Genomic DNA, 15,045 nt, shown 5'->3' with positions numbered 1-15,045 from the left:
CCAGGGGGCTGCTGGCTCCGACACCCTCCTCAAGGCTCTGCTTTCACAGGGGGAGAGCAAGGATTTGTTGTTCATCCTGACGGCCAAGTACAACGCCTGCATCCTGGAGTACAAGCAGAACGGGGACAACATTGATATCATCACCCGTGCCCACGGCAACGTGCAGGTGAGCGGAGCTGCAGCGCCCAGGAGGGGAGGGTTCCCTTCCTCAGGGGTGGTTTTACTTTGCCAGTGATGAGGGTGCACCCAGATGAGGGGTTTCTGCCTTGTTATTTAGATTCTTTGCCTCCCGCTGACTCCAGTATGGTTCACCTCCTGCCACTGGTATTTCCAGAGGTTTTTGCTTGCAGTGTGTCAGTCCCGGGCTCAGGGACTGAGGACAGAGCTACAACTGCGTTCTCGGGGTAGTTTGCAGAATAATAAGGTTAATTTCAGATATTCCTACTGTAGAGAAGAGAATTAGTGCTCAGAACTCAGTGTAAGGTAGAACTTTCTCTGGGGAATGACTCTTCTGGTATTTCGTGGCAGGTCTCTAGACGCTGCACACCAGAAGCTGTTCATCACGGCCCTACGACTTTGTTAATAATTGCAGATGTTCTCCATTTTTCTGTTTTATGTGGATTAAAATCACGTTTTCTGAGCAGGTCAGAAATCCACATGTCTCTGTGTTTTTTGTTAGTCGTTAGCCAAACGATTTCCATCAGCTCTCAAGCCAAAAGGTTTTCCCTCTGTTTCCAGGCACAGAGCTTCCGCTGGCATGCTGGTGGTGAAGCTGAGCAGGGGGTGCCGGGCAGGAGATGTGGGCTGATGCGATGTTAGTGTGGTTGGGGAAAAGCGTTTAATCTTCCCCGTGCCAGGGTTCTGCCTCATGACATGTGCTAGATGCTGATACCAGCCTCTGCTGAGGGGTCTGGGGAGGCTGGTAACAGGGTGGGTTTTCTGGAGGGTGATTTTTTGGTCAGGGATATGAAAGCACTTCACAGCAGCGGGGAGCATCACTCTCCGACAGCGATACGAAGCGGAGGTGCAGGACAGCTGTGTGGCTTCTCCGAGGTCATTCAGGAGAAAGTTGGGATTAGAAAACCAGCCGCAGGGTCTGCTCCTGGATCTCCTGGTTCCTGGGAGGGAGGAAATGTGTGCTGTGGGAGCTCTGCTGGGCTTTTGGCTGGGAAGGACCTGCTGCTTGAGGCAGGAGACGCCCCAATCACCTTTGGCTTGCCAGATGGTATTTTAAATCTTCTGGGAGGTGTGCAGGGAGCCCTTGTACCTCTGTAGGTAACTCTTGTACCTACTACTCCCAAGTCTCATGAAGGGATTTTTTCCTAACGCTGATCGCCCTTTCTCTTTCCCCTCTTCGCGGATCTCTCACTCAGGATCGCATCGGTCGTCCCTCAGAGACTGGCATAATCGGCATCATTGACCCGGAGTGCCGGATGATCGGCCTGCGGCTCTACGATGGCCTCTTCAAGGTCATTCCCTTGGACCGGGAGAACAAGGAGTTAAAAGCTTTTAACATCCGCCTGGAAGAGCTCCAAGTCATTGATGTGAAGTTTCTCTATGGCTGTCAGGCTCCGACCATCTGCTTCGTCTACCAGGTACCGTGTTCTCCACGGGTGACTGGAGCGGAGGGTGCTGGTGCACCAGCCACAGTCTCTAAAGCTCTTCCAAAGGGCTTGGAGCAGCGGCAGTGTCCTGGCGCCGAGGGAAAGCAGCACTTTGGGCAGAGACAGAGACCGTTCTGGCTTCTCCAGGCTCGTTGTGTAGCTGAGGAAAGTCTGAGCCCCTGTGCTGCTTTTTTCCGTTTCTGGGAGAGAGGAAGGAAAGTTCCTGGGGCGGCAGCACAGGCTCTGGTGTGAATTTAGCTCAGCGTCAGCGTAGTTCTTGGCTCTCGTGGTGTGAGTTTGCCACTACAAACCACATGGCAGCAGCGGCATGATTTTTCCCTCTCTGTTTCAAAAGTCACTGTTATTATTTTCAAGAGGGGGGGGTGCTGCTGAGCCCCCCTGCAAGTTACCGAGTAGAAATGGGGGGGGAAAAAAAATCACTTTTTCGCCATGTAACTAGGGGTTGGGAGAGCAGCCTGGATTCCCCCAGATCAGGACAGTCCTCTTTCCTGCCCTGTGGGTGGCTGGTGCTCTCCCTTGTCACCTGAACAAGCTGTTGTGTGTCCTCCCCACCTCGCCAACACCTGCGTGACAATTTAACAAAAAAAGGAAGAAGATGGGGAGGAGGTTGATCAATGGGCTCGACCTGAAAAAGCAAAAGATTTACAGCCCTTGCTAATATTTTTATCCCATGTGGCTGCTCCGACTTTGCAACATGGCATCAGAAGGGAGGCTCGTGGCCAGTCTCTGCTCTGGAAGCGGGCGATGAGGGTGTTTGTGGGGATTACTGGTTCTGACTTGCTGCCTGGGTGACTTCCCCAAAGCCGGGAAGCCCGGCAGTGCTGGTGGGCTGCTCCGAAGAGCACTGAGTGTACCCGTGAGTTTGATTCTTGCTGTGGCTCGCTGGGGAAACTGAGGCAGAGAGGGTGATTTGGACAAATTCTTACACTCGGTGTCAGAGACTGGGCAGGATCAGGCTAGTTCCCACTCGGTGCTGAGGAGCGTGGTCATCCTGTGTAGTCAGCAAGGAAACAAAGGTCTTATCTGGACATCTGACATGTTTATAACAGATCTGATTTGATTTAATTCCTCATAAACATGTATTACATGAACAAGGAGTAGATTAATAGCTTGCCCTGTGTCTAACCCTCTTAACACAAATTTTCTCCTGGCAGCAGGGGCGAGACGCGGGTTGTGTCTGACTCACGAGGCCTTACATAAAACTCTGGCTTTGGTCTGGTCCCTGGGTGTCTGACTCGCGTGTGCTTGCAGAGGGGAACATTTCCAAGCTGCTGCTTTGATTCCTTCTCAATTTATTAATCGTTATCACAGGATTTGGACTGAACAGAATAGCAGGGGCTGAGATAATTCTTGTGTAGCTCTGAAAGCAGAGGAAGATACCAAAAAAAGGGGAAGTTCATCAAAACTCTGAAAAAAGGCTTGAGAGCTACTGTGGTTTGAAATGAAAAGGACCAGAACTGTCAGATTTTTCCGTAACGGCTCCTCTGCCGTTTTAACAGCCCCACTTCAGCTTTCTCCTCCCCACGGAGCTATTTCCCCTCCTGCCTTCCCCTTCTCTGCCGGCCTCCCCTCGGTGCCGCACGGCTGCCTCTCCCCAGGACCCGGGGCTTTGCCAAGCGGCAGAGGCTGCGCGGGGAGAGCCGGGAGGTGCCCAGCTTCCCTGCGAGTGTCTGTGTTCAGAGCTGACAGCCACGGGGAGGAGAAACCGCTTTTGCTCAGACCTGGAACGTGGTGAGGTGTAATAAATAAAAAGATGAAGAGCTCTTTTTCAGTAGTTCTGTGACAACATAACAAAGGGAACTTGTGATTTTGAGCCTTCCCTTAGCTTTTTGAGGTGTGAGATTGGGTTGTGTTCAAAGCCCTCTCTGTGCTTTGGGTGCTCACGTGTCTTTTTGCCGGGTGGGTTTCCGAACTTTTTGACTGTAGACCACCTTTCCCGTCGCAGGGGGGATGATTTGGGGGCCTCTTCTCCACCCAGCGCCTATTTCAGTGAAGCCTGCATGGACTTGCCACCTTGGAGACCTCCGTGCACGCCGGGTTGGGTTGAAATCGCCCGCTGGGCTGGGAATTACTGGAATGGCAGAGCTGCCGGGGGATTATTCGGCAAGCAGATGATGTTTCTTCAGGAAACCAGGCCTGAGGAGCGTCGAGGTGGGAGCTCAGCTGCTCTGGCACCTGCGCCGCTACGGCAGAGCCAGATTCCTCAACGCCTTGCTGGAGCTGGAGGCGGTATTGCGTAGTGTCCCTCACGCCCAGATTTGTAGGGCTGTGCGTCAGATCGGTGCGAGTCCCAGAAAAATCACTTGTGTAAAAAATGCAAAAATAGCTTTCAGTCTTTTTTTTTGGCACGGGGATTTATTGAAAGGTTGTTTGCCATATGGATAAAGCGAGGGAGAAGGTTGGTGTGTGTGTGTGTGTTCAGACGGGTTTGAGGGAGACTGAGGAGGAGGTGGGCAGGGTGGGGAGCCTCGGCAGCTTGCTGGTGATGGTGCTCTTGCTGGAGATGAGGTGGAGCCTCCTTCCGAGTCCGCTCTGCCTCCGGAGCCTCCGTCGCTGCGCACGCCAGGCTGTCATCAGCGCACGTCGTCATTTGTGTTTTCTCTTCCAGGACCCTCAGGGTCGCCACGTCAAGACGTACGAGGTGTCCCTGCGCGAGAAGGAGTTTAACAAAGGGCCTTGGAAACAGGAGAACGTGGAGGCTGAAGCCTCCATGGTCATCGCAGGTTGGTCCTTCTCCGTAAAACACCTTCCCTCCCATTTCATCCTCCAGGCTGAGTGCCTCAGTCACGCCGCACAGGTTCTCTGAGACATTTCTCCCCTGCGCAGTGCCTGAACCTTTTGGAGGCGCGATCATTATCGGGCAGGAGTCCATCACCTATCACAACGGAGATAAATACCTAGCGATAGCTCCGCCTATCATCAAGGTGAGTGACTTCTTGGTTCTAGAAACACATCCTGTGTAATTCCTCCCTTCCCAGGCGTGTCCCGGAGTGCTGGTAGGGTATTGGGGTCCTTGTACTCCAGAAATTAAACTGCTCTGCTCTCCAGGTCTGGTCTAATAGGGCCACTTACTCCCGGAGGTTTAGTGAGCGTGGGTGTTTCACATGATTCCTGGTCTGTGTTTTTGGGGACTGAGCCTTGTGCTGGTGGCAGTGTCTGCCTGCGCTGTGGCGTGAGGCTCTGTGGAGTGCTGGGAAATGGAGCAGTAAAGCTGAAATCTTGTTTAAGCCCCAGAGAAAGGGATTAATTAGGAGGTAGTGTGTGGTTTGGGCACGGGTCCAGCGCAGAGCCTGGTTTCATTTCAGGCAGCGAAAGATACGAATGAGCCCCTTGGAGGCTTGAGTCCATTGGTGAATGATTGGGGCACTTGTTCAAAGAAAAAAAAAAAAAGACTTAAAGTTTGTGACAGAAGTTGAGGTTGTGGTTTTGTCAGAGGGATGGGCCAGTTCCCACATTTAAACGGTGCAGGAAGCCCAGATGGCAAAGATCTTCAAGATGAGGGTTTTTAGTCCAAAATTAAATATATCAACAGGAGGCAGCATCCAAAACACAGAGTAGAATGTGTTCAGAGCTTGGGTCTGGCAATGCAGCAGGCTTGGAGCTCTGTGGGTCCCGAGCAGCATCCCTGCCCCTGGGGAACACCCAGCATTGGGAAAACAGCTTTTCCAGTGGCATCCTTCCTGAGCTGTGAACGAACTAGTGATGTGTTTAATTCAGGAACGTGAGGTGGTTCCTGGTGATACAAAATGAGACTGTTTGGCCACAGATTCTGGTTATATTTGCTGATACGGTTTGTTGAAGAGGTGTACAGACGTGGTCCTTGCTAGATGCCTGTTTTAACCGGGTTCCTAAAAATTCCCTTCTCCTTTGCACGCAGCAAAGTACAATCGTGTGCCACAACCGCGTGGATCCCAACGGGTCCCGGTACTTGCTGGGGGACATGGAGGGACGCCTCTTCATGCTGCTCCTGGAGAAGGAGGAGCAGATGGACGGCACCGTCACCTTGAAGGACCTGCGCGTGGAGCTGCTCGGCGAGGTAGGACTCGGCCACATCGCCTGCGTTGTCCCTGTCACTTCCCTCTGCCGAGGACTGAGTGGCTCTTTTGGAGCCCAGGACGGGGTGAAATTTCACAGTTGCCACAGCTCTGAACTTTCAGTTGCTGGGAAATTCCCTGGCTGGGCACTTGAAAGTTTACACCAACTTCCCAGGTTTTTGCCTGGTTCTTGTGTCCTGTTTCTGGGGGAAGTTTGGACTCTTGGTGGGTTTTGTAAAGGGATTAAATTCCCCTCCTGTGCCCAGGGTCTTCCTGTTGGGCTGCAGCTCAGACATGGTGCTTGTGTGTCAGGGTCCTTTTTGTGCTAGTGAGGGTTCATCTGCGTCTTCTCAATTCCCAGACATCTATTGCGGAGTGCTTGACCTACCTGGACAACGGAGTTGTGTTTGTCGGTTCTCGGCTTGGGGATTCCCAGCTTGTGAAGGTACGTGGCAGCCGTCTTCTGTCTTGCTTGTGTGTTCAGACAGGATTTTGTACATAAATTATGGCCTTGAGAGGGTGTATGTGGATACATTTTCCTTTCTCCTCCATGTTTGCGCTACACCCTTCCCACCTGCTTGGCCTTGCTCATTGAGAGCCAGTGATTGTGTTTATTCCCAGCTCAACGTGGACAGCAATGAGCAGGGCTCCTACGTGGTGGCTATGGAGACCTTCACCAACCTCGGGCCCATCGTCGATATGTGTGTGGTCGACCTGGAAAGACAAGGCCAAGGGCAGGTAACGTCGATTCTGCTTTTCTGTTCTTGGTGCTGGGGATTTCTGGGCCGGCCAGGTGTATGCACGGGGCATCTGTGGAAGGAAAAGGCTACAAACCATTTATTGGAGGATCCTAAAATCTTGTCCAGGTGCAGGGGGATGATAGAGTGGTATGAGAAGGGAGGCTACTTCTTGGACACCCCTGTTCGTGAGGAAGGGGTTGCCTTTGTGCGATGGGGAAGGATCAGCTGCCAAAGAGCTTCCTCTGAGAAGTGAAGATGGGTTCCCCATCTTCCCCTGAGCCCGTCGCTACACGGAGGAGTGGGGAAGCTTCCTAGCAGATGATCTTTACCAACCGTTGCTTTTCCTTCAGCTGGTGACGTGCTCAGGCGCTTTTAAAGAGGGTTCGCTGCGGATCATCCGGAACGGCATTGGGATTCACGAGCACGCCAGCATCGACTTGCCAGGAATTAAAGGTGTGTGAGCTGTCGGTGCTGTCAAATACAACCCGCAGCCCGAGAGGGCCCGGTGGGGACACGTCGTGTGCCCAGAGTGAGGTTGGGGTGTGGGGCAGGGGGGATTGCCACCCCCCAGCATTTGGAATATTCACTGTGAGCAAACGTGGCCTCTCTTCGTTGCAGGCTTGTGGCCCCTGAGGTCGGATTCTCACCGTGAAACAGACAATACGTTGGTGCTGTCCTTTGTTGGCCAGACCAGGTACAGTGGGGTTAATGCTGAGCCAGGCTCTCAGCCACGTATTGGAGCATGATATAACATGTTCTTCCATTCCCGTTCAGGGTTCTTATGTTAAATGGAGAGGAGGTAGAAGAGACGGAGCTCACGGGGTTTGTGGATGATCAGCAGACTTTCTTCTGTGGCAATGTGGCACATCAGCAATTGATCCAGGTAATGCCAGTTCCAGGCAAATGCAGACGTCTCTCTAGTGGTAACCCTACAGCCCTTATTGATGGTAGGGCTAACCTGGATCTGGGCTAATTATCGGGGCAGGGTCTGCCAGATGTCCTCGGGGCGATGTCAGAAGCGAGGTGTTGTTCTGGCTCCGAGCAGAGGTGTTCTCTCTCTCCCTAGATCACCTCTGCCTCTGTGAGACTGGTTAGTCAGGACCCCAAAGCCCTGGTGAGCGAGTGGAAAGAGCCCAACGGGAAGAACATCAGCGTGGCTTCCTGTAACAGTAACCAGGTGGTGGTGGCTGTGGGACGGGCCCTCTACTACCTGGAGATCCGGCCCCAGGAGCTCAGGCAGATCAGGTGGGTGCATCTCATCCTGCTCCGAGGTCTCTCAGCCTCTGTTGTCTGTCTTTGGGCTCAAGACTGACACTTCTCTCTGCTTCCTCCTTCCTGCCAGCTGCACAGAAATGGAGCATGAGGTTGCCTGCCTGGACATCACCCCTCTGGGGGACACTAATGGCATGTCCCCGCTGTGTGCGATCGGGCTCTGGACTGACATCTCTGCCCGCATCCTCAAGCTGCCGTCGTTCGAGCTGCTGCACAAGGAGATGCTGGGAGGAGGTAGGGCTCCCCTGGGGCTACTGGGTGGTGGCAGCAGTCACTGACCTGGCCGAATTGTGAGCGACATCAGCTTTCTCTTCTTCTCCCTGCAGAAATTATCCCTCGCTCCATCCTGATGACGACCTTTGAGAGCAGCCATTACCTTCTCTGCGCCCTGGGGGACGGAGCTCTCTTCTACTTCGGGCTCAGCCTCGAGACAGGTGACTAGCACTGAGCGGGGTCCTGGAGGGGGTGGCCAGACTTGTCCCCTCTTACTGGCTTGACTTTCTTTCATCCTGGAGAGATCTCTCTCTTTCTTGCTTTCTTGCTGTGATGGGGTCATGCTCAGGAGACCCTGGCTGTGGGCACTGGGAGTTGGTGGATTTCTCCAGCTGACTCTGGAGAAAGGAGATCGATGCTTTCATCCATTCCTTTGCTGCCCTGTGCTGACAGCAGGGTGGATTTACCCACCCTCACTTCTTCCCAAGGTGTTGCAGCCACACTCTCGTGAGCTCTGTTGCGGCAGCTCCCAACACCGGTGCTCCTTTTCTGCAGGCTTGCTGAGTGACCGGAAAAAGGTGACTCTTGGGACCCAACCCACCGTCTTGAGGACTTTCCGCTCCCTCTCCACCACCAACGTGTTTGCCTGCTCCGACCGCCCCACCGTCATCTACAGCAGTAACCACAAGCTGGTTTTCTCCAACGTCAACCTGAAGGAGGTGAACTACATGTGTCCCCTCAACTCGGATGGGTATCCTGACAGGTGAGCCTGCATCTGGCCTTGGGTGACATGGGATGGGAGAGGTTTGGACTCTGCAACGGGGTCCTGGGATCAGCAAAGAGGGTCCTGGGATCAGCGGTTTTGAAGGGTGTGGAGGAGAGGAAGGTTCTTGCTGACAGGCACCATCGCTCATGTTTTTCTCCCGTACAGCTTGGCACTGGCCAATAACAGCACCCTGACAATCGGCACCATCGACGAGATCCAGAAGCTGCACATCCGCACAGTCCCCCTCTATGAATCGCCCAGGTGAGCTGAGCAGTGGGTGCCTTTGGGCAGAGTTGGTGCCTTTGGAAGCGGTCTGGCCAAATGAGCAGCTCTGCCTCTTGTCTCCAGAGCCTCTGTGCTCATCTTGTAGTGGCCTGTCCTGGCTCTCCTGCCCACACAGCTCTGTTTGTCCCGCAGGAAGATCTGCTACCAGGAGGTATCGCAGTGTTTCGGGGTGCTCTCGAGCCGGATCGAGGTGCAGGATGCCAGCGGGGGCACCACAGCGCTCAGACCCAGCGCCAGCACCCAGGTGAGGGGCAGCTGCTGGGTCATTGCTGAGCTCTGGGCTGTGGATATCAGAGTTCCTCGGACTGAACCGTGATGCAGATTTTCCTTGACAATCTTCTCTCCCAAAGCTCTGAGCGCAGGCTCTCCCTGTGCAGCCTGGGAGGAGATGGGGTGGTAAGATCTCTCCGTGGTAGTGCCAGGGGCTCTCTGTGCTGCTCTGGGGCAGCTTTGGCACGCTCGCTGTTCTGTCTAGTCACCTTTGGGGTTTGTCTGATCACCTTCAGTCTCCTCTGCGGGTTTCTGTTCAGTCCCAAGTGGTTTCCTTCTCCCAGGGATGAAGGCACAAGTCTCCTTTGGGCAGTAGCTCTGTTGGAAGCCACAGCACCACAAAAACTCCTCAATTAACGCTGTTGTTCAGTGGTGCTGCTGCACATCGCACATCTCCACTGGTTCAGGGAGCGTGTCCCTTTACTCAGGCCCAGGGAGCTCCTTGCTTCACCTCCTCTCCCGTTCATTCCTCTGGTCCCCGAGTCCCTCAGCCCATGTGGAGCAGTGTGAGGACATGCTGAGCAGGACGGGGATGTGACCGGTATTACTGTGTCCTAGGCCCTGTCCAGCAGTGTGAGCACCAGCAAGCTGTTCTCCAGCAGCACAGCCCCACACGAGACGTCCTTCGGAGAGGAGGTGGAGGTGCACAATCTGCTCATCATAGACCAGCACACCTTCGAAGGTACCTGTCCCAAACGCTGGCCATACCCTACTCTGGTTTTCTCCTCCAGGAAAAGCCCATCAGCGTGTGGCTGAGACTTGGGATCTTCCCAGATTTGTGAAGATCTGTGATGTTGCACGTTTCCTTCAGCATTTTTCCTGGAGGAGTGTTGGCCGTAGGGTGGTTTTTAATGGCACAAGGTGGTGGTGGGGAATAGGAGAAAGGATCTCCAGGCCATCTTGGACATGTCTTAACTTTTCAGCTGCTCCTAGGCAAGCTGCTCTGCTCTGCAGGAGGTCCTGCCCACCAGGACCCCGATGACCCAGTTGTTTCTGCCTTTCCCTCTTTGCACAGTGCTCCATGCTCACCAGTTCCTGCAAAACGAGTACGCCCTCAGCCTGGTTTCCTGCAAGCTGGGCAAGGACCCCAACACCTACTTCATTGTGGGCACGGCCATGGTGTACCCCGAGGAGGCAGAGCCCAAGCAGGGCCGCATCGTTGTCTTCCACTACTCTGACGGTAAGAGCACGGTCTTCTCGCGTAGCCAGCTCCAGCTGCTTGAAGGAGGTCAGAGCTGAGCTCCTCAAACTCAAGAGGAGCAGGCAGAGAGTTTTTCCCGAGGGTCCTGCTGTCAACTGCCCGCAGACAGGATCTGTAGGTGCTGTTGCTCTGCCGCAGGCTATCCCAGCGTGTTCCCATTCCCTCCATCTCCTAGAGAGGCCCGAGAATCCCTCACGAGAACCAGATTCTGGGATTTGCTTTCTGCCTGTCTGCCCCTGCTGTCATGTCACTCACTTGATCCTCTGAGACAGTTTTTAGGGAGAACAATGTTTAGAGCAGCTCTTTGGAATCCCCTGGGCTTGCCAGCCTTGGGAGCACAGGGTAAATAACGGGATGGTTTTATTCCCTGGTTTGATTCCAGGGAAGCTGCAGAGCCTGGCTGAGAAGGAGGTGAAGGGCGCTGTGTATTCCATGGTGGAGTTCAATGGGAAGCTGTTAGCCAGCATCAACAGCACGGTAGGGCTCTCACCAGACCCTGACTGATTTTTGGGAGTGTGTTTCAAAGCTGGAAGCTGCTCCAGCCTTGCGGATGTCAGCCAGCTCCCTGATCTCTGTTGGGGAGCGTGTCTTGGCTGGCGGGGGTGTCCGTGCCGGCGCAGAGCTGTGTCCCGTCCCTCAGGTGCGCCTGTACGAGTGGACAGCGGAGAAGGAGCTGCGCACGGAGTGCAACCATTACAACAACATCATGGCGCTCTACCTGAAGACCAAGGGGGACTTCATCCTCGTGGGGGATCTGATGCGCTCTGTCCTCCTCCTCGCCTACAAGCCCATGGAAGGAAACTTCGAGGAGGTATCGATGCTGTTGAATAGTTTGGTCGAAGGCGTGCTGGCAGCCCATGCTGCCTCTTTGGGCAGGGGGAGCAGTGTTTAAAGGAGGAGCCTGGCTCACCCACCTCACCAGCCCTCTGGGGTGTACAGTGACAGCAGTGTCACCTGGACATGCTTTTGGATGCGTCCCTGTGGATTCTGGAGGGATGGATCCCAGGGTTTCCAGGAAGCTGGGCAATGAATTAACAGCCGGGAGAAGAGCAGGCTTTGGATGCGTGATCGCTGCGTGCCAGGGGCGGGGAGCTGCCATCTGGTACGTTTGGAACAGCTTAGTGTGACTGTAGCTGCCTCTCTGTCACCAAATGCCACGTAGCTGCGGGACGGAGCAGGCACTGAGACGGTCTGGGGACTGGAACTGTTCGAGTGGCGCTGGCATGGGCTGCTCTGCGTTTGCCCAGGGAGCGCTCTGGCATTGTCCGAGTGCCGCTGGGGCCAGGGCCATCTCTTAGTGCCTTACTTGGCTGCTTCACCCAGCAGAGAGGGACAGATGGGATCCCACCGTGCTCCTGGGTGTTGGTGTCGGGTGGAACGAAGATGCTGGATGGCCGGACGGGCCACCTGTGCGCACTGCCTCTCCTCCTGTCCCCTTCCAGATCGCCCGCGACTTCAATCCAAACTGGATGAGTGCCGTGGAAATCCTGGATGATGACAACTTCTTGGGAGCAGAGAACGCTTTCAATTTGTTTGTGTGCCAGAAGGACAGGTGAGCTGGCTGCGAGGGGGACGTGCCAACGCGTGATGGGAGGGATGGCGTGAGAGGACCGTCTGGTCTCCTCCATGTCACAGCTACAGAGGCGTGTGTGTCAGGAAGGCTGGGAGGAGTGTGCCCAGCTCTGAGGAGCAGCGAGGTGGGAGCAGGGGGAGCTTTCGTGTCCCCCCAGCACATGCTGAGCAGGACGTTTTGGATTTCAGCGCGGCCACGACCGATGAGGAGCGCCAGCATTTGCAGGAGGTGGGCTTGTCCCACTTGGGAGAGTTTGTCAACGTCTTCTGTCACGGGTCTCTGGTCATGCAGAACCTGGGGGAGACATCCACGCCAACACAGGGCTCGGTTCTCTTTGGCACCGTCAACGGCATGATCGGTAAGGGTCAGGGTCCCCCAGCCTGCGCGGGAGGGTGACAAATCCCCGTCCCTGCAGCTGGTCCTGGGCTGGGCTTTCCTCAGGTCTCTGTTCTTCTCTGTTCCCGCGTCGAGTGAGGCTCTGTGCTGTCCTCCCCTCAGAAATCTGCTTTTCTCTCTGGGTTGCTTCCAGGAGAGGAAACTGCTCCTGCTTTCTGTGAAACTCCCTCCTTGTCCCAGCTCTCCCAGGCACCAGCACAGCTCCAGTCCTGATCCCAGCCTGCTGGGAGCTGCCAGGATGCCCTGGGGTGAGCCCTGAACCTTCATCTCCCATTTTCCCCCTTTGCAGGCCTTGTGACCTCGCTCTCGGAGAGCTGGTACAACCTCCTGCTGGACATGCAGAACAGGCTGAATAAAGTCATCAAGAGCGTGGGCAAGATCGAGCACTCCTTATATCCTTCCGCAGTTCAGCCGGGAGCCTGGGCCGGTCGGTGCTGGGGGCTGGCTCGTGAATCTGGCCCGAGCCACATGTGGGGCAGGGTGGTGGAGGTTTTTCTTTGTTGGGACACTCTGGTGGGAGCGTACATTAGTTTTCCAGGTGCCTGGGGCTTTGTTCTCGAAGCGAAGGTGCCTGCGGTAGAGAGGAGTCTGTCTTGCAGCATTTGAGGCTGAATCTGGCTTTGTGGCAGCCCTAAAAATGTGTCAGGAATTCTGCGATCCTGCTGGCACAGCGTTGTCAGTCTGTCCAGGACAGCTGTTGTTGGGGCTGGTGTTTCTCCCTGTGGATTCGGCTCCTTGACAGCAGCACCTGGAGATCGTTTCACACCGAACGCAAGACAGAACCGGCTACGGGGTTCATCGATGGTGACCTGATCGAAAGCTTCCTGGACATCAGCCGGCCCAAGATGCAGGAGGTGGTGGCAAACCTGCAGGTGAGATGGGTGGTGTGAGCTTGGGTCCTTCCCCGTGAGCAGCGGGGACTCTGCTCCGGCATCCGGGCTGCAGAAATCAGTAAATCCTAAACACATGCCTCCCTGCAAGGTGATAAGCTTCGGATCAGGAGTGTTCTTTGTCACCTCTTGCGGTGTCCATGCTCTGACGCCTTTTTCTCTCCTCACAGATCGACGACGGCAGCGGCATGAAGAGAGAGGCCACTGTAGACGACCTGATCAAGATCGTGGAGGAGCTGACCCGGATCCACTAGCAGGATTCGGGATTGTTCCCTAGCACCTTCCTCCACCTACAGCAAGGGAGTCTTTATTTCCCCCCCCACCTGCAGCTCGGGGACCCCCGCCCGGCTGCACTGCACACCAGCGGTGGTGGCCCTTGCCCGAGGGGACGTGGGGGAAGGAGTCTCTGAAGGGGAGCCAGCTTGCTAGGGATTTGGGGGGTGTTGGTCAGGCACCATGGCATCGCCTGCGTGGATTCACAAATCCTGCGGACTCGGCTGCTGACCCAGAACTGCGCTTCGCTGGTCGCTCTCATTGGGTGACCGACCCGTCGCGCTCGGCTGAGGCCGTGCCCTCGCCTGGAGTCGCTCTTCACTGTTGTCTTTAGTATTTTTCTTTTCTCTTTTTTTTTTTTTTTTTTTTTTTGCTTTCAGTTTCGTTTTTGATTCTTTTTGATTCGCTGTGTTTTTCGGAAGAGGAAGCGAAGCCGCCTTTAGGGCGAGGGCTGGAGGAGTCATCTGGGGCTGGCACGATGTGCGGGCACGGAGGGGGGGACAGTTCCTCTACATGGGGGTGACCACTCCGAGCAGGACAGCACGCTCCTTTCTCTCCGCAGGGATCTGTGGCTCGCTCAGGGAGGGAGTTCTGGGAAGCTCAATCAGTTGTTGGTTTCTGAGTTTTACCAAATAAAGTAGTCCAAGAGGAAAGGTCTGTGTCCCGCTGCCGAGCTCGGCGTGACTTCAGGGGTGGCACCCGCCGTGGCCCCGGCTGGCTGCAGGGACCCCCCTTCCCAATCCGAGACGGTTCCTGGAGGCTTTCCCTGCGCTGAAACGCGGTCCTGGCCTTGGTGAGAGCAGCGTGGGGGGGCAGCAGGCCCCCAGGTCAGTCTGCAGGTGCTGGGGCACGGGTCTGTTCTCCAGATGCGTTTTTATGGCTTTTCTTTCACTTGAAAGAAATTTTTTGTTTCACTTCTTGGTGCAGCCTCATGCAAACGGGTTGCTGAGTGCCTCTAAGGGGGAGGCATGTCTTTTGCTGAATTTTTGAGAACACCTCGACCGTGTCCATCCCTTTGGAAGGACCTCATCTCTTCTTTTCCTTGGGAGCCTCACATCTGCTGCCGTGCTCAGTCCGTGTCCCTGTGGTGCCAGGGCATCGGGGTTTGATTTTTCTAGCCGCCTCGTCCCCCTCTGGCTGCTTGTTACTGGTTTCCTCGCTCCCTGCGACCGTGAACGGAGCCTGCCTGCACTGAGGTGAGCAAGAAGCAGCTGCTGGATGAGGCTGGTGGACGCAGATTCTCCTGGTCCTCCTCAAGCATCAATTACCACGGACGAGGCTGAATCCTGCCTGTGGCTCACAACGGGGACACCCAGGCTGCTGCTCCCTGCGCCGAGGAGTGCAGTGGGGGTGCTTCTGCCTCTGCACCCCCACAGCTGCCAACATCCCGAGAGCGATTCCCTCCCCCTTTGAGCCTATGGATTAATAATTATCCTCCCGCTCTCCCTTTGTCTATTTATGCTGTAAATTATCCAAGCCCTGAGCTGCTCCTGGCTCTGGATGGGGG

The 15,045-nt window shown here is 55.1% G+C and overlaps 1 protein-coding gene across 1 annotated transcript; it reads left to right on the top strand.

Moving 5' to 3' along the window:
* Window positions 1-10: 10 nt before the first annotated feature.
* Window positions 11-13,577, top strand: DDB1 (damage-specific DNA binding protein 1, 127kDa; the record flags this gene model as incomplete). Its single annotated transcript, XM_010072977.1, has 25 exons — window positions 11-166; window positions 1,374-1,595; window positions 4,234-4,348; window positions 4,452-4,549; window positions 5,503-5,661; window positions 6,021-6,104; window positions 6,281-6,397; window positions 6,750-6,852; window positions 7,018-7,093; window positions 7,174-7,282; window positions 7,466-7,644; window positions 7,742-7,905; window positions 7,998-8,105; window positions 8,440-8,647; window positions 8,816-8,911; window positions 9,068-9,179; window positions 9,764-9,887; window positions 10,221-10,385; window positions 10,789-10,883; window positions 11,047-11,217; window positions 11,849-11,958; window positions 12,168-12,337; window positions 12,665-12,767; window positions 13,124-13,247; window positions 13,436-13,577. Coding segments are annotated over 25 exons (3,252 nt in total), but the record flags the coding sequence as incomplete, so codon positions are not given.
* Between the last annotated feature and the right edge of the window lie 1,468 nt (window positions 13,578-15,045).

This window comes from Pterocles gutturalis, unplaced genomic scaffold (assembly GCF_000699245.1).
Source record: "Pterocles gutturalis isolate BGI_N339 unplaced genomic scaffold, ASM69924v1 scaffold48597, whole genome shotgun sequence".
In the NCBI taxonomy this organism is placed as follows: domain Eukaryota; kingdom Metazoa; phylum Chordata; class Aves; order Pterocliformes; family Pteroclidae; genus Pterocles; species Pterocles gutturalis.
Note: the sequence above shows the minus strand (reverse complement) of the source record. Positions and strands in the feature narration are given on the sequence as shown.